General features: G+C 37.3%; 4 protein-coding genes across 4 annotated transcripts; 3 read left to right on the forward strand and 1 right to left on the reverse strand.

The window, feature by feature from the left end:
* Positions 1-708: 708 nt before the first annotated feature.
* On the forward strand, positions 709-2131 carry LOC106317325. Its single transcript, XM_013755162.1, has 7 exons — positions 709-736; positions 822-874; positions 965-1108; positions 1194-1364; positions 1450-1575; positions 1666-1811; positions 1899-2131. Exons 1-7 carry the CDS (start codon positions 716-718, stop codon positions 2123-2125), a joined length of 888 nt encoding a protein of 295 aa, XP_013610616.1. The 5' UTR covers positions 709-715; the 3' UTR covers positions 2126-2131.
* Positions 2132-12373: 10242 nt separating this feature from the next.
* LOC106316468 (2-oxoglutarate-dependent dioxygenase AOP2-like) lies at positions 12374-14640 on the reverse strand. Its single transcript, XM_013754356.1, has 4 exons — positions 14519-14640; positions 13934-14310; positions 12876-13530; positions 12374-12465 (listed from the first exon to the last, which is right to left on the reverse strand). Exons 2-4 carry the CDS (start codon positions 14299-14301, stop codon positions 12448-12450), a joined length of 1041 nt encoding a protein of 346 aa, XP_013609810.1. The 5' UTR covers positions 14302-14310; positions 14519-14640; the 3' UTR covers positions 12374-12447.
* A 3269-nt stretch (positions 14641-17909) lies between these two features.
* Positions 17910-19655, forward strand: LOC106316895 (probable 2-oxoglutarate-dependent dioxygenase AOP1). The gene is made up of 3 exons (XM_013754759.1): positions 17910-18331; positions 18683-19013; positions 19093-19655. The coding sequence occupies exons 1-3, from the start codon at positions 17946-17948 to the stop codon at positions 19339-19341; spliced, it is 966 nt and encodes a 321-aa protein (XP_013610213.1). The 5' UTR covers positions 17910-17945; the 3' UTR covers positions 19342-19655.
* Positions 19656-20116: 461 nt separating this feature from the next.
* LOC106316191 (probable 2-oxoglutarate-dependent dioxygenase AOP1) lies at positions 20117-21611 on the forward strand. The gene is made up of 3 exons (XM_013754060.1): positions 20117-20502; positions 20874-21204; positions 21282-21611. Exons 1-3 carry the CDS (start codon positions 20117-20119, stop codon positions 21528-21530), a joined length of 966 nt encoding a protein of 321 aa, XP_013609514.1. The 3' UTR covers positions 21531-21611.
* The last annotated feature ends 49 nt before the right edge of the window (positions 21612-21660 follow it).

The raw sequence follows: 21660 nt of genomic DNA on the forward strand, positions 1-21660 counted from the left end.
TACCGACGATTTCGGCCATCAGAATCCCCCTGTTTTCTTGTAGTGCAATACTGTCCCTGCTGCCTCGCCGTTAAACCCTCTTGGTTGTTCTCATGGGTATTGGTTTCTTTGTCGGAAACGGGAGGTCCGATATGAAGAGAAACGGTGACGTCATTAGGGTTTGTTAATAGGAGATTTTGATCGATTTCATGATTCGAAGAAAGTTTAATGTTGATGGGTATTGTTGGCCATGAATTCTTGTTCATCAGCCTCCCAATCCAAAGTCTGGGCGACGGAGGAGACAAAGAAATCGAGAGAGATAGAGATGAGAGAGAGAGAACAAGACTTCCATGTGTGAAGCTTGTCCCATAAGCTACGTCTCTTCCTTCTCAGCTACGTTTCTTCGGTAAATAAGTAATTTTTATTTATTTTAAATTATAATTAATTTAAGCAATCCACCGGATCCCTATAATGATGTTCTTAGGGATAATAATACTTTTAGATTAGATTATTGGGTCGACCTGGACGAATCCAAATTAATAAATTAATTAATTATATATTAGCTAATAAAAATATTAAGAATATATAAAACTAACAAACACTTATTACATGAGTGATCAATGGGCCTAATCCAAGCCTAAACTGAAGACGGCCCCAAATCAAAATAATAATTAAAAAGAGACTAACTAAAACCCTAAACCAAAAAAAAATCTTATTGCCTCTCAAAAACCAAACCATGCATGAATCCACCATCGAAGTAATCCTTCTTCGATCCTTATCGCTTTCTCAAGCAATGGGTTTCTTCTTAGTAAAATTTACTGATTAGATCTTTTGTATATTAGTGTGTTGAAGGTCTGGAACTGAACGGTTGTGATGCAGAGATTCGAGAAAGCCGGTTCGTTTATTTTTGAGATCTGTAATTGATTAGATAGATCATGTGTTCTTGTCTCACGGTAATTAAATTAATATCCTTTGCAATATTTAGCATTAGCAGGATTGCGGTCGAGGGATACGACACCTCCCTTCCTAGGGAAGATGTCGATGGTGCTTTGAGAGAACACTTCGCTTCATGTGGAAACATAATACATGTGTATGTTCCCATAGACGAGAATAGTGGTACCCTCTGCAGGTTTGTGGCTTCTTCCTCCAGCTTAGATCGCTCGAATTAACTGCTGCTTAACTATAAAATCTACTTGTTTTCTTTTGTTTTACAGATATGCCTTAATTTATGTTAATGAAGAAGATGAAGAAAAGGCGCTGAGGCTTGATGGAAGTGACATGGGAGGACGGATTTTACAAATTCAGTCTTACCCGTTTCACGAAAATCAGCTTGAGAATTTCTTTGACCCGATGAAAGAAGCCAAAGCCTATAGGATACAACACACGTAAATTGCTCTTTTCATTTTTTTTGTCTATTTATTTTTTATTAGAGAATTGTGCCTGGTTGTGTTGATAATATGACTCTCTTAGGATACTGGTTACGTGTGATGACATTTCCCTTCGTATCGATGTTATCAAGACGGAACTAGAGAAATATTTCTCTGCAATCGGCTCTCTTGTTTACCGAGACGTAACCGCATCTGGTGCTATCAAAACGTTTGTTTCTTCTTCCTCCCACCAGTTTGCTTGTTAATATTTTTTTTTTTTTTGCTAGCTAAAGAAGCTTGTTTTGAGTTTTTTTTACAGCCTAGCCGACGTTTATGTCCTTGGACAAGAGGGTGTAGAAAAGGCGCTGGAAAGTAGTGGACCTTCTGTAGGAGGTTTGAATTTTGTAGTTACTGAGGTTGTTCCACTTCCAAAGATAACACCCAAGACTGGCTACATTCACCCACGTACGTAAATTTGATTCTTTTATTCTTTTTTTGTTTTTTTTCAACGGAATAAAACCTTTCTTTTATTCGTCTGTTTGTTTGTTTCAGATAACTTTACTATCATGGCTAGGAAGCAGATAGAAAATCAGAAGAAGACTGAGACTACGGCGGGAAATCAGCAGAAGAAAAAGAGCAAGACTACGGAGAGAAATCAGAAGAAGAAGAATAAGAAGAAGGAGAAGAAGAGCAAGACCAGGGAGGCATACCAGAAGAAGAAGATGAGTGAGACTAGGGAGGGAAATCAGAAGATGAAGGGAGTAGAAATCTCTTTCTGAGGAGAAGAAGACATATGCTTTTTATGATATTAATAACTTGTGTGCAATGCAACCCTTCTTTTCTTTTGTCTGGATATTGAATGTGTTTATGTCGTTTTTGTGTGCAAGACAGATCAAAATCTACATTCCAGTAATTTGTTCACAGCTATTCCTATAATGGGTCAAAATCCAATCTCAAACATAGTCCATCTGCTCTATCAACCTCTGTAATTCCTCTTTTCTACGATGCTTTTCTCCTGAATAATAAAACTCATCATCAGTCTAAAGCTAGCCAACACCTGCTTCTTTCTTTAAGCCAATATCTCTCACAGCCTAGCAGCATCATCAAGTCTCCCGAGAATGATCTCCATATATGTTTGAGATCATCCCAAAATTAGCTGGGTTTCTTCTTGGTTCACAAGCTTTGACCAATTAGATATGCCATTTATTCTCTCCAGCATTTTCTCCAAAACTCTTTCACAAGCTTCAGTGTCTCCACTATTTGCATATCCCTCTAAAACGTGACATCATATTCCCCATTTGAATATAGTCAAATACCTTAGTGTTGTTCCATAACACAGCGTCTCTCTCAGTCGACAGATTTAAAAAACCCAGCCGACGCCGAGCCGACACTAAGTCCTTGTTAATTATATACGCATTAAGTCCCAAGTACAACTTTTTTTTCAACCACCTCAGAGAATGATAGGTCCCTTGCCAAGGGCAATCAATGTTGATCAAAACAAGAACACAAGAACAAGAACACTTGGGTTCTCAAGGACAAGTTTACTGCAATTTTCTTTTCATATTCCTTCTCTTCTCAACTCATGCTTAAATACAATACTAAAGAAATAAACTAACTGCTACGTGAAACAAACGTCGGTAAGAAGCAATACACACCCTTAAGTTAAGGAAGCATAATCCCACTAAATAAAATGCAATATGGAAACTAAACTATCTTAACAATTAATTTATGGAGATGGCCACGTTCTCTTAGTATCTTATCAATACTCCCATCCTCCAAACAACCTTGTCCTCAAGGTTTGACACAAAACATTGAAGCTTCTCTGAATCCACGTAGCTTTCTGAGGAGCAAATAATTTCCACATAATAAAACATCCAGAAAACAAACGCTTTCTTGTCTCACAAGCCGACTTTGGAAGACACGTTCAGGTTTGATAAGAAGAATCGCATTGTGGCGGAGTGGAGGTGAATGACTTGTAGCTAGAACCCCTTTTCTGAATACACATGACGGTGTGAACTTCTTATCTCGTAACGGTGGTGGTTTACCAGGAACTGGTTGTTCTTCGTTGAGCATCTTTGGTTTTGAGGTCGGCAGTTCATGGCTTTGGATTGGATGCGTAGGAGCAGTAATGGAGAGCCCATATGTTTTGTGCGCAACGCTTTGGATCCAAAGTCGTGTGATAACGGCTTCAATATGGGACACATCAATGAATTCTTTGAATAAGTCCTTGTTCGGTAAAGGAGCAAAGCTTGAGTCTTCAACAATCTTTGAATCCATGGCTTGAATATTTTTTTCAAAATACTCAAAGCCTAGAAACGGCGAGTCTTCATCACCATTAATCGGAACCGCATCATCATAGACATCATAGCTTGGCTCTTCATCGTCATAGACATCAAAGATAGGGGCTCCATAGATCTCGGTGTAGAGGTCCATAGATTATGCCTCCAAGGATAGTTTGGTTCCTGCTGAACGTTGATTCGTCGGAATGCCATCAACAAGAACAGAACTGCTCTGATACCATTGATAGGTCCCTTGCCAAGGGCAATCAATGTTGATCAAAACAAGAACACAAGAACAAGAACACTTGGGTTCTCAAGGACAAGTTTACTGCAATTTTCTTTTCATATTCCTTCTCTTCTCAACTCATGCTTAAATACAATACTAAAGAAATAAACTAACTGCTACGTGAAACAAACGTCGGTAAGAAGCAATACACACCCTTAAGTTAAGGAAGCATAATCCCACTAAATAAAATGCAATATGGAAACTAAACTATCTTAACAATTAATTTATGGAGATGGCCACGTTCTCTTAGTATCTTATCAGAGAACACTTTATTATTATCCGATAAATTTGCTTCAACTTGAGATCATATGTTTGATCCTTCTCTCTTTTTTTATCTCTACTTTTGACTCTTCTACAAAATACACGATTTAGTTTTGTAACGTCTTAATATTTTGTTCTTGTTCACGCAAACTATATGTTAGTATTGAGTATAATCGTATGTATATTTGCAGTTTTTTTTGTCAACTCTGATGTAAATGGTTACATGCATTGAAGAAAAAACTAACTTATCCAAATGAAATATAGAAGAATTTGAAAGGGGTTATTTGAAACTATATAAGAAAAACTCATTCCAACTATGGGCTCGCTTTTAAAAGCCTTGCATATAAACCCCATCACTTATTAACCGATTATTATTAATATAAACTGAGTATTCACTATTCGGGTTTGGGCTTGTTTAAATAGGCCGTTTTATTATGAATAATTCGAATAATGCATTATTCGGCATTATTCGACTAATGCATTATTAACAAACAACTATATCTGTTTGGGTCTAGACAAATTATCTATTTAAATGTGAAAGTTTGGTAAGATAATTTTTTAATATAAGCATTATCTTTGCCTTTTTTAATCCCAAAATGAAAGTCTTGTCATTTTAACTCTCTCGTGTCAATCCTGAAATAGAATGCGTAGACATATATATAACCAGCAAAACATATAAGAGTAACAGAAGTACTGTAACAATGCCACCACCTCTTTTCTTTCTTACATCTACAAATGACTTGAACCAGAGAGCGGTTTGCTTTGTGAGCAGGTAGTGAAGATACAAACTTAGTAAATAAAATGTACTAGTAGACATTAAAGATTATGGTCCTTAATGTCTACTACTATATTTTCTTCTTAGCTCTAGCGATTAAGCAAGCGCCAGCTACCAGAAACGACATCCTGTAATTGTGGATATACAACATTGTGTTTATATAGTGATACATTAAGAAGAATATCCGATAATTTGTTTTACCAAAAAAAGAGATGATCCGTTTGTTTTTTTTTTGTAACACATGCTTTCATTAATTAAAAGAAATCAAGGCCTCAAGCCCAAGTTTAGCCCATAGGAGGGTCCAGCAACAAAGAAGAAGAAAGATATTGCTTAGCCAAACAGTCGGCTTCGGCGTTCAGCGATCGATTAAGGTGAGAAAAAGTGATCTCGACGAAAGCAGAGGAAATTTGCTTGATATCTTTGATGACACCGAAGATTTCCTTTATCTGCAGGTCGTTGGTAATAGCTCTGATGAGCGTTGAGTTGTCAGAGAAACATCAGAGCTTTGTGAGCCCTAAGTTCCCTGCGGAGAGAAGAGATGATCGAAGCGCAAGTGCTTCCGAAATTAGAGGAGAGCTAACCAGTTCCTTTGTTGTAGCGCCTTGTCCAATGATTGTTCCCGTAGCCTCTGTAAATATCCAGGCCAAGCCAGCTCTCTTGGAGCGTACATCCCAAGCTGCGTCAGATCGGCAAGTCACCGCTAGTGGATCTTCCCTCAATTGATTTCGTTGTCTTTTTCCTTGAGGTACTACCTTTGATTTCGATTGGGTTGGTTCTTGTGCTGTGATCCATTCCTTTGCTAAACGTAGACTTCTCGATGCCGTCTCTGTAGGTGAAATTATTTTGTCCTAAAAAACCAGTTGATTCCTCGCATTCCAGATCATCCAACATACCCAAGGGAGCACTGTGCTCGTGACTCCAGTTGGGGGTAGACACACCACTCTCTTGTGGGCGACGACAGCATCTTTGAAACTCTTTCCTATCTCCAGTTGGATCTTGCGATTAAGAGGAATGAGCTCCCAAACCTCCCGCGCAAAGGGGCAATGAAAGAAGGTGTAGTTCATTGCATCTTTTACAATAGGCTCCTGATGCCATACCTCTCTGTTGCAGGTTCTCTCCCAAAGGCAAAGCTCTCTGGATGACAGACCACATAAAGAGTTTCATTTTTGGTGAACACTTTTCGGACCAGACATCTTTCACCCAGTTAAAGGCTCCTGGCTCGGAGCAGTTTGGTTCTGTAGTTAACTGCATAGATGCTGCAAAATACCCTGAACGCGCAGTGTATATTCCAGATGCCAGTGGTTGCCATACGAAGGAGTCCTCTGCTTTCAGTAGACTTGGCTGCAGCAGTTGAATTTCCTATGTCAGTTGAGCTAAGAGTGCTTCAATCTTGTTTTTATTCCACTGAATATCTGTCGTGAGTAGATCTGAGACTGTTAAGTCCAACTCTGCTTCTCTTAGGGGGCCAAACGGTTTGAGCTGTGTAGTCAATGAGATCCATGAATCTTTCCATATCCTAGTAGTCTCTCCATTTCCAATCACCCTGCCTAGGTTCCCTTTCAGGAGATCTCTTCCATGGAGGATGCTCCTCCATCCATGGGAGCAAACCGCCGGCACTTGAATGTCAATGAAAGATTTTGAGTGACAATACTTTCCTAGGAGGACTCTAGCGAGTAGACTGTCTGGATTTGTAAGCAGACGCCAAGCCTGTTTAGCTAGCAATGCTTGGTTGAAAGTCTGGATGTCACTGATTCCTAAACCTCCACCTGCTTTAGGTTTAGTTAACTTGTCCCACGCAACCCATGCCATTTTTCTTTTTCCATTTGGATTGTCCCACCAAAATCTAGTGAAAACTGACTGTATACGCTTGCATAAACTTACATGAAGTTCGAAGCATGACATGGAGAAGGTTGGTATCGAAGTCAGAACCGACTTCAGCATCGTGAGCTTACCTGCTCTGGACAGGAATCTCGTTAACAGACTGGAGGCTCGTTGTCGAATTCTATCCACTATGGCCGTGAACAAATCCTTCTTGCGTCTTCCAAAGTGTTCCGGTAAACCCAAATATTTCCCATTTCCCCCTTCTTTGGATATTCCCATTAGACTCTTAACATTTTCTATCGTCTCTGCTGAAGTTCTGGAGGAAAAGGTGATAGCTGACTTCTCCTTGTTTATTTTCTGGCCTGAAGCTTGCTCATACTCCCAGAGGATGTCTTTCAATTTCGCACAGCTAGAAGGGGATGATTGACAGAAGAACATGGTATCATCTGCAAAAAGCAGATGATTAACCCTCGGGCTTCCCCTGGCCACTCAAATACCTTGCAAGGTACCGTCTCTTTCCGCTCTTTGGCACAGACCAGATAGAACTTGGCCACATAGAATAAAGAGATAGGGAGATAGAGGATCTCCCTGTCTAATTCCTCTATTAGGTGTGACTGAGCCCTGAACAGTGTCGTTGATCAGATAGGAGTATGACACTGTAGTTACACACTGCATAATCAGATTAACCCATTTTTCGTGGAAACCTAGTCTCTGAAGCACCTGTGCAATAAACCCCCATTCTACTCTGTCATATGCCTTAGACATATCAGTCTTAACTGCCATTGTGCATCTATTTTGAGCTTGAGAGGTCTTTAGGTATTGTAGAACTTCGTGAGTGATTAGTATATTGTCTGCTATTGCCCTGCCTGGAATGAATGCTGATTGATTCTCGGATATGATAGAATGTTGCGTTGGTTTTAGCCTGAGTGCCAGTAACTTCGAAATAGTCTTGAAATAGACATTACATAGCGCTATAGGGCGATAGTCGGCGACTCGTTTTGCTCCTACAATCTTGGGAATCTATCTGACATGTGTTACATTTTGCGAGGATCTGAGGGTTTATGTCTCGAAGAAGGTCTTGATCTCTTTTACCACATCTGGGCCCACCACATCCCAATTAGCTTGGAAGAAGCTAGCTGAGAATCCATCAGGACCTGGAGCTTTATCCGGGTGAATAGCAAAAATTGCTTCTTTGATCTCCTCCATTGTTGGCTCTTTTATTAATTCCTCATTCATTTCTGCAGTGACGCAAGGTTGCAATGACTTCTCTACTGTTTGTAACCCATTGAAGCTGTCTGAGGTGAAGATATGATCAAAGTATTTGCAGATGACTGCTGCAATTTGATCTTCCTCAAACCATGGTACTCCATTATCATCCTCTAGAACTGTCATTCTATTTCTCGATTTCCTCGCTTTAGTGGAGGCATGAAAATACCCTGTATTAGAGTCACCAAGCGTTAACCAAAGTTGTCTGCTGCGTTGCCTCCAATAGTTTTCTTCTGCCTTGTAGGCCTTAAGGAGTCTCATGTTTAACTCGTGAATCAGTTCATCATCAGGAGTGTGACTGGTCATTGCATCATCTAGTTGAGATCGCAGAGTCTCAAGATTTTTCCTACTATTCTCATGATACGCCCTGCTCCAGCTGCAGATCGCTTTCCTGCAGTATGAGAGTTTTTCTTCCACATCCAGGTAGGGAAATGCGTTCCATGTTTCTTGTACCAGTTTCCTTATTTCCGGATTATCCTTGAGTCTTCTATCGAATCTGAAGATTTTAGCTCATTTCTTTCTTCTAGTGTTTAGGAAGGTGAGCAGAGGGCGGTGATCTGAACCTTCGTACTTGAGATACTGGCACCTACATGACGGGAATGTGTCAAACCACTCACTGTTGCTAATGCTCCTGTCTAGTCTGCATTGTACAACGTAAGTACTTCTCTTCCCTCGCCAAGATAGGTAATTGCCATAGTGTTTGACATCAAAGAGCCCGTTGTTTGAGAGGAAAGATCTAAATGAGCAGAAAGTTCCTTCTGCTCTCTCAGGCCCTCCTTTTTTCTCAATGTTGTCAGTAAGTTCATTGAAGTCTCCGGTCAGAAGTCACGGGTTTCCAGGGGCTGGTTGCAGAGATGAGAGTTCATTCCAAATTGAGAGCCTCTTGGTATGGTCAGGTTCCCCGTAGATAAAAGTAATTTGGTACGTCTTTCCTTTATCTGATACGATGGTATCTATAAAGTTCTTTGTGCTAGCTCTCACTGTGAGTTGAACTTCCTTTTTCCAGATGAGGAACAAGCCTCCACCTCCCGGGCTATGTGGGGGAACAGCGTGATAGTTATCAATTGGGAGCCATTTCAGAGTTTCTGTGACCATGTCCGTGTTGTTTTTCGTCTCCATGAGGAAGAGGATGTCTAGTGAGTTCCTTCTATGGATCTCTTTCAGACACTGGACTGTTATGGGGTTCCCCAGCCCACAACAGTTCCAGCTCAGAGCGACTAAGGAACCGGGGGTGGAAGAGGCCGAAAATCCTGCTTCTTCCTTGGGGGATTTGGAGGTCTTCTGGTCGAGGAGGTGTTACCTCTTCTTGATGGTCCTGCCTCTCCATTTTTCTGCCTTGCTTCACTTTGCTTGGAAGGAGAACCTCTGCTTTCCTGCTTTTTTCGCGACATTGCTGGAATCAATTGTATGTCCGGGTTCTTTGTCAGCAATATACTCCCCTTCTCCACAGCATCTCCTCTTCTGGTTACTCCTAATGACAGATGATTTTTGGATGGAGCTCCAGAGAGGCACTTTCTTCCGTTGATCGGTGAGTGTTGGATTTGCGAAAACTTCCTTTTCTTAAGGCTTACTCCTCGTAGAATGTTTGGAGATAGGCGTGGTGAGCGTATCCTAACTTTATCTGCTCTCTTTTTCTTTGTTTTGTTTTGGAAATTTAGTAGCGTATCTTCATCATCTGCTACTTCCAAAACTTCCTTTGAAATCGTATTTCCTTCTTCTATACGAACTTCAGGGCTTACAACAATTGATTTGAGCCTTCCAGAATAGATATCCTCAGGACTCTTGTTTGATCGCCTTGTCAGCACTACGGACTCAATACCGTTTGGGTCAATGTTTCGTATTGCCGGAGGGGGGGGAAGGGGTAACTTCTACGTCTGATGGTTGCATAGCTAAGTCGAAGTCAATACCCGGAGGGCTTTCTGATCGAACTCCACGCTCCCAAGGAGATAGGGGACGTCTTTGTTCTGCTGATGCCGCTAAGATTGACTCACCAGTCTTTTCCATTAAGCCTTCAGTGTCTCCTGCGAGTACTCGTTGTCTTCTTGCCGCGGCTTCAACCGGATCTGCACAACTGAGGTACTGTTTTGTAACTTCCTGCAGTTCTTGTAATACCTGATCTTTAGATAAGCCCACACCATTGCGGTAGTTCTGAATAGTCTTTATCGTATGTCCATCAGAGCTTCCACGTAGTCTCATAAGGCCTGCAGCAGTCTCTTTAGTTTGATTTCTAATATCCCCTGCCAGTACCCTGTGTCTTCTTGCAGCCGCTTCCGTGGGATTTGGGCAGCTTAGGTAAAGCCTTGTTGCTTCATTTAGATCCTTTGTAATTTGTTCCTCCGTTTGACCCTTTGGTGTTTCTTGACGAGTTTGTTCTTGAGTAACTTCTAAAAGAGGACCCTGAGAAGATGTAGCGCCTGGAACACCTACATGGGCCCTTTCTGAGCAAGTAAGTGTTGCTGGCTTCATTCTCCATTCGCTAAGCCCTTTCTGAGGGAACGAGTTTTTCCTTGGGAAATTAGTCTCTCTCACGATGTCTCTTCTCATTGTGTAGGGCGGAGAGCTATATCCTTGGGGTTCAGGAGCTCTTTCTGAAGCTTTGCTTCTCCAGTTGTAAGATTCTCCCCTTGATTTCTCTAAAGTCCTTGTTGGTGGAGGAACCCGTGTTTGCTTGGTCGCAGCTCTAGCACCGAAGATGTTCCCATGGCGGTCTACTCTCTCATGGAAGGCACTCTTATGCTGTTCAACTCTGTTCATAACCTTTCCCCCTCCATCAGGTAAAGATCCCTCTTCACTGCAGTGGGGGACTTGTGCCAGATGTTTGCTGTTACGGTACGAGCCATCTTCTTCCGAGTAGGTTCCCACTCTCTGTGCTGTCATATTTTCCTTCTGTTTGAATTCCCCTTCATGTTCAGCCCGGAGAGCCATCGTGCAATCTTTCTTCAGATGGGATAAGGAGTTGCAGGGTGAACAATGATTTTCAAGCTTCTCATACTCCAGGTAGATGATGCTTTCCTCTCTGGAGTCGTATTCGATGATGGCTTCTTTAGTCAGTGGCTTGAGTCCATCTACTAGAACTTTGACCCTTGCTGTTGTTTTAGTTAGTTCGTGGTCTAGGATCGTTCCAAGATCCTTCCCTATATTACAGATCATGTCTTCTAGCCAGAAGTGAAGAGGAAGACCTTTAATGCAAATCCAGAAGGGGATCTGTGAAGGAAATGAAGCCGATATTATGGGTTCCCACCTCTGTATTATGACCATCCAGTAAGCAAACTGGTAAGGTCTGTTGTCCAGAACTCTCTGTAGATCTTCTTCTCTTTTAAATCTGAACTGAAAACATCCATTTCCCAGATCTGACCCAGTAACTCTTCCTTGCATGTGCCATTTGCGAGGTAAGGCTGGTAGGACTGCCCAGATTCTTTGCTCCTGCGGGTTAGTCACCCTACCTATGAGAGTAAGGGCGTTTTCCTTGATAAGCGCTGAGTTGTCTACATAGGGGGCCTTGATTCTTTTGATGTGGGGTACATGTTCTTCAACCGCTTGGGTCTTTCCTTTTTCTTCTTTTGAGTAACGTGTTGCCATGATTCTTCGTCGGTAACTAGCATTGTAGTTTGTAGAGAGAAAAGTTTGCTTACCACGTCTTCAGAAGCTCTTAAAACTTGTACAGTTTAGAACCTGAGGTGATGTTCTTGAAGTCAAATGAGGGTTCGAAGCTTGAGATTTGAAAAGCTAGATCTTGGAGGATGCTACTTCTAGAAAAGAAATAGGGCTTCCTAGGAGGAGACCGTAAGAGACCGGCAGTTTCTTTCCAAATAAGGTATTGCGCTGATATGTCGTTGTCGAATACTTCAAACCTTGGGGACGTCACTTCCTTGCATTGAAAGATGTGCCTGGGAGAGTCCTTTCTTACCGAGGCGTTTTAACGCGGGGGGGGGCAAAGGTGATTTATTAAAGGTAATGTTTCGTTAGGTTTTGCCCAAGACCGGTCCTAATTTGTAACGTTGTTCATAAGAAGAGAGTTGGCACTTGCAAATCGCTATTTCAAACACTTTGTTCATGAGACAATGCATGTCTATATTTTAAATAACATTACTAATTTACAATTGTAATTATTCAAGCCAAGACATGCGCTTGTAGTGAAAGTGATAAGAGCAAATAAAACATCAGTTGCTATAAGATTTGGTTAGTCCCCTAACACTCGTGACTAGTGAGAGTGAACAAGAGCAAATAGAATCATAAGACATATTAGTTTGTAGAGAGAGGAATTGGTTGGTCACCTTAGTGGAAAGTGAATTGAAATCATCTTTTTCTTTTTCCCCGCTAGTTTTTTTTTTCTTTTAGTTTTTTCTTCCTCGACTTGTAATTTTAAAAGATGGGCCCTACTTTCTATTATTCCAACACGTTTTCTGTCTCAATTTAGTTCTGGTAGATAGCCTATGTAATCATGCACAACCATGTCAAAAACCTTATAACTTTTGAAGAGATCACAAATCATACTTACCAAAAAAAGAAGAGATCACAGATCATCAACGTTTACGCAGCAAATTAAAAAAACGTCAAAAGTTATATGGTGGATTTACTTTTGTAACTATCACATATCAGTATATATATATAGTCTCTCAATTTTCATAGTTTGAAATAATACTATGAAACAGTAAAAACAATTTCGTTTGGGTTTAGGTTTTAGAATATAAAAGTAAAAATTCTTAGTTTTCACTAAAAGGAAAAGAATATAAAAGTAAATTATGAAATATTTATGTTATAAAATCAGGAATATATTGAGGAGCGGTTAATATTTTACGTGTGTATGTCATCTCATAAAAAGAAAGAAGAAGTTAACTTACATATACAGAATCTCCAGCCATAACAACGAAAGAGTTACGAGATGGTTTCAGTCTGATCCACTTTTCATCTTTGTTTAACACCTCCAAACCTTCAATCTCATATTGATAAAGCACAGTGAAAAGATTTTTATCAGTATGAGAAGGTAAACCCAATTTTTTCTCCTCATCATCAGCACCACCATTAGCTGTAACACTATCACCAACACCAGCACTACTGAGAGTACCAGTATTAGCATTGGCATCAGCATTAGCATTAACATTGGTACTAACGTCGGCTTTAGACTCAACACTAGCAAAATCACTAGTTTTAACATCAACATCAGCACCAATGTCGCCATTAGCCTTAGCACCAATATTGGCGTCATCATTAATATGAACATTAGCAATACCACTAGCAATATCACTAGTATCAGCAACAACATTGGCATTATCCCTAGCACCAGCATCATTAGCACCATCACCAGCATCATTAGCACCCGCTGCAACATTAGTATCAACATCAGGAGGTGCTATATACTTCATCAGTCGCAGACGGTAATTCGTTGACTTGAGGTGTTCATCAAAGTAGTTTTCTATCCCAAAGCTCTCTATGACCATTCTTCTCACCATTACATCCAATTCTGCTAGCTTCTCTGAAAACTTCTGGATTGTTTCGCTGTTTTCAACAAAAAGAAATTTCTTTAAATTAACATTTTAATAAAAAAGAGAAGAACAAAACAAAACCAAAACGCGTGAACGTATTATGTAAGAAACAAATATTCTTGTTTTAAATAGAAGCAATTAACAATAACTTACGAACAATATATTTGATAAAGAAATCAACAGGGGTTTACGAACAAGTTACTTTGTGAAGCAATAATTGTGTTTTAAAATTGGCCTACGGAGTTTATGCACAAATCAGACATACACTATGAAACGATTTTCTCTGTTGATTGTTAAAAATATCGGTCTAGATGGTATGGTGCCTATGCACTAATCTCATTTAAATCACATAATTACCGCTTAGCGATTTCTTGCACATTAAGCAATATCGTGCTGTTCACATAACATAACCTTACCTGATACTCTTGTTACCCTCACAATCAGGGCGTAGCAGTTGAGTAAATTCGTTAACTTTCTCCAAAACATTGGAATCCTGGATCCCTAGACTCTCAGAGAGACCATTATGAGTTGAATATCCAGTGTACGGTTTCGGAGACACGTTTCTCTGTTTAGCCTCAACTGGTAACTCGAAAAGCTCTATCATGGCATCCAAAACTGACTTCTTAAGCTCTTCTGACACTCTATCATATGACACCTCAAAAGCGCCGTAGTCTTCAAGAGCTTTACGGACATCACTCCTCACTTCAACCCACTTCTCACTTCCTGGTTTTAGGGTTTGGTCCGAGAGATAGATGACTGGAAGTTGAGGAGTGTCTGCACCCATTCTTTTCGCCTTTGGTGCAAATCCAAAAAAATATATTCATAAAATGTTAATTAGCTTTATTTTTTTTTTAATTTTTTTTTTGTAAACTAATTAATTAGCTTTATTTTAACCCGAAAGAAAATATTTAAGTAACTCTTTAATCACCCACAACAAAAGAAACATTCAAAATTCATAAGAAAAACTACCTTTGGAGTATTTAACATTTTACCAAAATTACCTTTGGAGTTTTCTTTGATTCAAAGAGATCAAGCTAGTTTTCTTTTCCTTAGGTTTTTTTTTTTGCTTCCGTTCTGAGAAAGTAAATGATGGAGTGTCCCATTTATATTCATTTAGAAACATTGTACTTTCAGGTTTGTTTTTGTTTTTTCCCTTTAGAGAAACACATGTGGGTTTAATATGAAAATGCAAAGGGAGGAAAGTTGGTATGTCACAAAAACAGATACCTTTTAAAAAGTTGGTGACTCGTTTATAGCGTGCCAATACACCGAATTGCCTTCCGTGGTATAAGATGAACATCAACTCAATATCGCTAACCTAACATTCCTCTTTTGTGAAAAAAGATAAGTGTGAAAAACAACGGCTATGAATATTAATCGTATGGAATTTCGTTTTTTTTATAAGAAAATATTTTGAGGTAGAAACCCATTTTAGCGTTTCTTTTGAAAAAAAGAAGTTTTTGTTCCAAAAAAGTCAAAATTTTACACTCCAAATTAACATTCACACTCTTAGATCAATCATTATTAAAAAACCTCTTGTGAATTCCTCACAAGTATAACAATAGATTTAATATAGTTTATTTGTGTAATTAAATTTTAAATTGCAAAAACATTTAAAATTATTTATATAAAGCCAATTTTTACAAAAAATATTTAAAGTTTTCTTATGTGTTTCCCTTGAGAGACTCATGTCACTCATCTCATTCTATCTCCTACGTATTTATTATTTTCATTCTTCTAATGATGATGGACTAGCTGAAAAACCATCAATAATGATGTTCATATACAGTACTCCCTCCGTTTTTTTATCGTAAATAGTTTAAGGAAAATTCTTTTGTTTCAAAATGTAAATAGTTTCCAAATATCTAGATAATTTTTATATTTATTGGATATAGCGTAATCAATCAAATAATATCAATTTTTTTTTTTATAATTGGTTGAACTAATTAATTAAATATTATCTATACTATTAAAGCAGGATTCTGTTGTCTTTTTTACCTTAGCCTGCCTTTTTTTTACTAACATTGCATGTTTCATTAAGGGCAATCAAGTAATATTAATAACACATCTATATTGGGCCATTTTTTTCGGATCCAGCTCACTGTCCACATCAGATCTCTCTTGGGCCATTTGAGCCTATTAAGAAATCAGATCCAATTCTCACATTTTTTTTCTTTGGGCCATTGAGTCCAAGTTCAAATAATTTTTTTTCAACCATTCTTAATTTTTTTTTTCTTAATATAATTTAAACATTCATAAAAAAATTAATTTTTTCGTTGAGAAGTATAAATCTTTATTAAAAGTGTATAATTATTTTTATTAAAAATATTAACCATATAATAAAATTAATTTATCAGAGTTATACCAACTTAATTCATTAAAAAGATAAAGTTTAATTTTTTAAACATAAATAGTCATTTAAAATGAAACACGATAAAGAAAGATAAAAAGTTTAAGTATTTTATAAAATAAAATACAAATATATGAAATATGACATTTACTAAATATTTTGATCATTGAAAAAAAACATAAACCCGCGCTTTGAAAACGCGGGTCAAAATCTAATTTTTCTTAAAGTATCAATTTTTTTAATATTAGTATTTTTATTCTAAATTACTTACATTGTGAAACGGAGGGAGCAACTTCTTAGCTAGCTAGCTAACCACGTGAGCCATTCATGTACAGTGTAAAAGTGATTGGATCCACTTGAGCATTAATGAAGAAAAAAAAGGAGCAAGGCCCATTGTTAAAGCAAAATTCTTGGTTGGATCCACTTGAGCATTTGGGTACTATGGCACAGAAGATTGGAGGTTGAAGACGATGATTGATGAATAAACTTGGAAATTGTTAGATAATCATCATCACAATGTTTTGGTCTTCAAAGGACACAATACCAAATGAAGTTTTTGACTGATAATTAGCTCTAACTTGTTTTTAACTAGACTCTTAAGTCTTAACCCACGCATGTGTGCGATATTGCAAATCTTATATATGTACCGCTTTAGAAAAGTATCAACATTGTACAATGTGTACTGTTGTTGAGACTAAATGAAATTAGGATTTTGATTTTTTCACTTACGCATATATTAAAGATATTCGTTAGGTCACACGTCTGATCGATTTCTGTTTTCATGGTTTGTTGGTAAATATAAGTTTTTTTAAGTGGGTAGTGCTTGTAATCAGAGAGAATGCTTAAAGCTTTGATAAAACAAATCATAGAATGTAGTCAAACAATGAAATTGCATGAATTGAATTCCAAGAACTTTTTACTTCTTCTTTTTTTGGGTAATTGAACCCAACATTTTAACTATACTTTGTGCAGCTAGAAAGATTAGTCCATGTTGAAGATGTAGTGGCCGCTTGGCCAATGTTGTTAATGAAGACCGAGATTTCCGAATTGTCATAACATTATTTCCATTGCTAGTTTTATACTTTACTTATAAAACTCAAAATAATAAACAAAGAAAAAATTTCCATTATTTTCCTCTATCATTCGTAGGCAAGAAAGTTAAAGTTACCGAAAGAAAGTTGTGTTCAAAAAAAAAAACAAAGAAAAGAGAAAGTGAATTTTCCATTGATTTTTTCTTTTGAAAAAATTGTTTAGATACAAAATACATATGTCTTGACATGATAGTTTAAATTTTTAATTAGACATTTTAAGAATGTTAAATGATTTTGAGCAAGAAAGTCACGGCATCATAAACCAGAGGTGTTTTACTCTCCGATTACCTCTCCAAATGAAAGTGATTTACGCTGTTTTTTTTTCGGTATATGCAATGATGTATCTGGGTCAATTATTTATACATATCAGATGTTTGAAAACCTTTACATGAAACTATAGTACAAGAAAAAAAGAGAGAGACTAGCTGCGTATGCATTATCAGGAAAAAAAATAGACAAACTGTATAGTTTAGTTAAAAAAAATTAATCATTCAATGTATAAAGGAATAACACACACGTATACATACACCTGCAAGTAGGAGTGACATACAGAGGACCATATTTACTAGTTATATAGTCTGCACTCGCTTGAATATGAACTTCTTTTGAATTAATAACGTGTGTACATGCTCTGCTATTCTGTCCAAGCCTGGTTGAAGAAAAGTTATGGGACTTCGAAAAATATGCTGATTCAGTCGGTAAAAATACTATATGTAAAAAAAATAAGCGATAGATATATCTAAATTCAAATAAAAAAAGTTACGATTGTTATTAATCGTGGTCGTTACTCTCAACAAACGCATTTATTACATAACTATTTTATTAATATACAACTAACTATGCATAACAGCTAAATCAAGCCAGCATGCGTAAACGCCCTACTAACTACTAGCTATAGAACCCAATTCCACAAAAGGAAAAAGAATTGGTATTAAGGCCAAAATCAAGAAAGCAAAACACCACCAAAGTTCTAAGAATCAAGAAAAAATGGATTCAGACTCTCTTCTTCCTCTCTCTGAATCTCTTGAGCTCCCAGTCATAGATTTCTCCGATCAGAACTTAGCACCAGGAACCTCAAAGTGGGATGAAGTGAAGGATGATGTCCGTAAAGCGTTAGAAGACTACGGTTGTTTCCAAGCATACGTTGACAAAGTGTCAAACATTGAGCTTAACAAGCCTGTTTTTGAAGCCATGGAAGAGCTATTCGATTTGCCGGTTCAGACCAAACAGAGAAACGTGTCTTCTAAACCCCTTCATGGGTATCTAAGTCACAATCTTTACCAGAGTTTAGGGATAGAAGAAGCTAATGATGCTGAGAAAGTTAACTATTTTACTCAACAGCTATGGCCTGATCATGGAAACAAGAGTATTAGGTATGAAACTTTATGTTGTCCAAAAAAAAAAAGGTTTGAAACTATAACTACTCCATCTGTGCTTTAAATTGATATAGTTATAAGAAAAATCAAGCAAATTAAAAAACAGTTAAATTTTTCAGTTTTTCCTTTTGATTATTATAATTCTGATTATTATAATTCTATAACATTTATTATTTTTAATTTAATAAGATATAAAAGAGATAAAAAAAAATTGAATTGAAATCATAAAAACACACATAATTTTTAATATATTTTTTTTGTAAGAATGTAATAAAAATTTATTCTTGGGCGACATTTTAAAAAAAATGAAATAAAAACATATTTGCGTTTGATACATTCTTGAAATAGTGAGACGATGCACAAGTTCTCAGAGCGATCAGTGGAACTGGATGTGATGGCGAGAAGAATGATGATGGAGAGTTTTGGGATAGAGAAGTACCTTGACGAACATCTGAACTCTACATATTATGTTCTTCGATTGATGAAGTATACATCAGCTCCTGATGACGATGTAGAAGAGACAAAGCTAGGTTTACTTTCTCATACCGACAAGAGCATTACTACAATACTTCACCAATATGAAGTTGATGGTTTGGAAATTAAGACCAAAGACGAAAAATGGATCAAAGTGAAACCATCTCAACATTGTTTCATCATCATGGTTGGAGATTTTCTCTGTGTAAGCTCTTCGAAACTTCACACACACACACAAACACTATTTAAGACGGTAATGATCATCTAAAATGTTGATGTTGCAGGCACTTTTGAATGGTAGATTGCATTCTCCACGTCACCGAGTCTTGATGACGGCAAAGAAGACAAGGTATTCGACTGCAATGTTCTCTGTTCCAAAACAAGGAGTTATCATAGATTCACCGGAAGAGCTTGTGGACGAAGAACATCCTCGTATGTTCAAACCCTTTGAGTATAATGAATTCATTAACTTCTTTCACTCGGAAGCTGGTCGTAAAGCTGAATCTGCTCTCCATGCTTTCTGTGCTCTCTGAAACATTTTAAACTTTTATTCACAACAATGAATGTAATGACTTTACATTTTATGGTTTAGGTTTTGCTCCTATTTCTTTTCATGTTTTTGTAATTTGATATGTACATTAACTCTAGACCGTCTTGTTCAAGGACAATCCTTCATATGTAAGCAAAAGTGACGATATTCTGGAGATTTCGTTGGCATGCACACGCATAACTAGTAACTTCGATTGAGTTGTGAAACATATATAAACATGGGTGCTGGTGTGCATAGTATAATTATGTCTTGGCTTGTTATAGAATTAACACGTGTTTTCTGTATATGCAATTTATATCCCCGTCAATTATATATATATATACGTCAAATGTTTTTTTTTTGCTAAAATATATACATCAGATGTTTCAAAACCTTTACATGAAACTATATTACAAGAAAACTGAGAGAGAGACCAACTGTGTATGCATTATCAAGAAAAAAAATTAGACAAACTCTAGACTCTAATTAATTTTTTAATCATTCAACGAATAAGTGTATAACACACGTATTCAATACATACACATGCAAGCAGCAGCGTTACAGTTGTTATTAATTGTGGTCGTCACTCTCAACAAACGCATTTATTACAAAATTATTTAATTAATAAATAACTAGCATAACAGCTAATTCAAGCTAGCATCTGTAATCACATTCTAACTACTAGTTATAGAACTCGATTCCGTAAAAAGAAAAAGTTTGGTATTGAGGCCAAAATCAAGAAAAAGAAACACCACCAAACTTCTGAGAATTAAGAAAAAATGGATTCAGACTCTCTTCTTCCTCTTTCTGAATCTCTCCAGCTCCCAGTCATAGATTTCTCCGACCAGAACTTAACACCAGGAACCTCAAAGTGGGATAAAGTGAAGGCTGATGTCCGTAAAGCGTTAGAAGACTACGGCTGTTTCCAAGCATACGTTGACAAAGTGTCAAACATTGAGCTTGACAAGTCTGTTTATGAAGCCATGGAAAAGCTTTTCGATTTGCCGGTTCAGACCAAACAGAGAAACGTGTCTTCCAAACCCTTTCATGGGTATCTAAGTCACAATCTTTACCAGAGTTTAGGGATTGAAGATGCTAATGTTGCAGAGAAAGTCAACGACTTCATTCAACTGCTATGGCCTGATCATGGAAACAAGAGTATTAGGTATGACTTTTACTTTTTGGGCTTAGTAATTTTAATCTATGTTTAAAAAATTGTTTCTAAAGATATATTTTTACATTTTTCATATATTTTTATCAAGTGATAATGATAAATTGTAAGTTTCTAAAAATTTAATTGTATTTATTGAATTTTAACTGATTAAAAACATGAAAAATAGTTAATCAGAAAATAAATATATTTATAAAATTATAATAATAATTTAATATATTTTATTACTAATATGTAAGAGAACTCTCTTTTTCTTTGGGGAACTCTAAATATATATTTTAACCTTTTTAAAATGGAGGGAGTATTTTTTTGTCTATGTATAACATTTTGGTTGATCATTTCCGTTTGAAACATTCTTGAAATAGTGAGATGATGCACAAGTTCTCGACGCAACTAGTGGAACTGGATGTGATGGTGAGAAGAATGATAATGGAGAGCTTTGGACTAGAGAAGTACCTTGAGGAACATTTGAATTCTACAAACTATCTCTTTCGAATGATGAAGTACACAGCACCTCCTGATGACGATGTAGAAGAGGCAAAGCTAGGTTTACGTTCTCATACGGACAAGAACATAATCACCATACTTCATCAGTATGAAGTTGATGGTTTGGAAATTATGACCAAAGATGGACAATGGATCAAAGTGAAACCATCTCAACATTCTTTCATCATTATGGTTGGAGATTCTCTATGTGTAAGTTCCTTCAAACTTCACACACATGCACACACTATTTAAAACAATACTCATTTGTTTGTTGATCGATGTTGCAGGCACTTTTGAATGGTAGATTGTATTCTCCATACCACCGAGTCTTGATGGTGGCAAAGAAGACAAGGTATTCGACTGCAATGTTCTCTGTTCCAAAATCAGGAGCCATCATAGATTCACCTGAAGAGGTTGTTGACGAAGAACATCCTCGTATGTTCAAACCCTTTGAATATATGGATTTCCTTGACTTCTTTCACTCGGAAGCAGGTCGCAGAGTTGAATCTACTCTCCATGCTTTTTGTGCTCTCTGAAACATTTCAACTTTTATTCACAGCAATGAATGTAATGACTTCACATTTTTATGGTATAGGTCTTGCTACTTTCCCTTTTCATGTTTTCTGTAATTTGATACGTTATCACATGCATATATTAAATTATATA

Source organism: Brassica oleracea, chromosome C9 (genome assembly GCF_000695525.1).
Source record: "Brassica oleracea var. oleracea cultivar TO1000 chromosome C9, BOL, whole genome shotgun sequence".
NCBI classification, from domain to species: Eukaryota; Viridiplantae; Streptophyta; class Magnoliopsida; order Brassicales; family Brassicaceae; genus Brassica; species Brassica oleracea.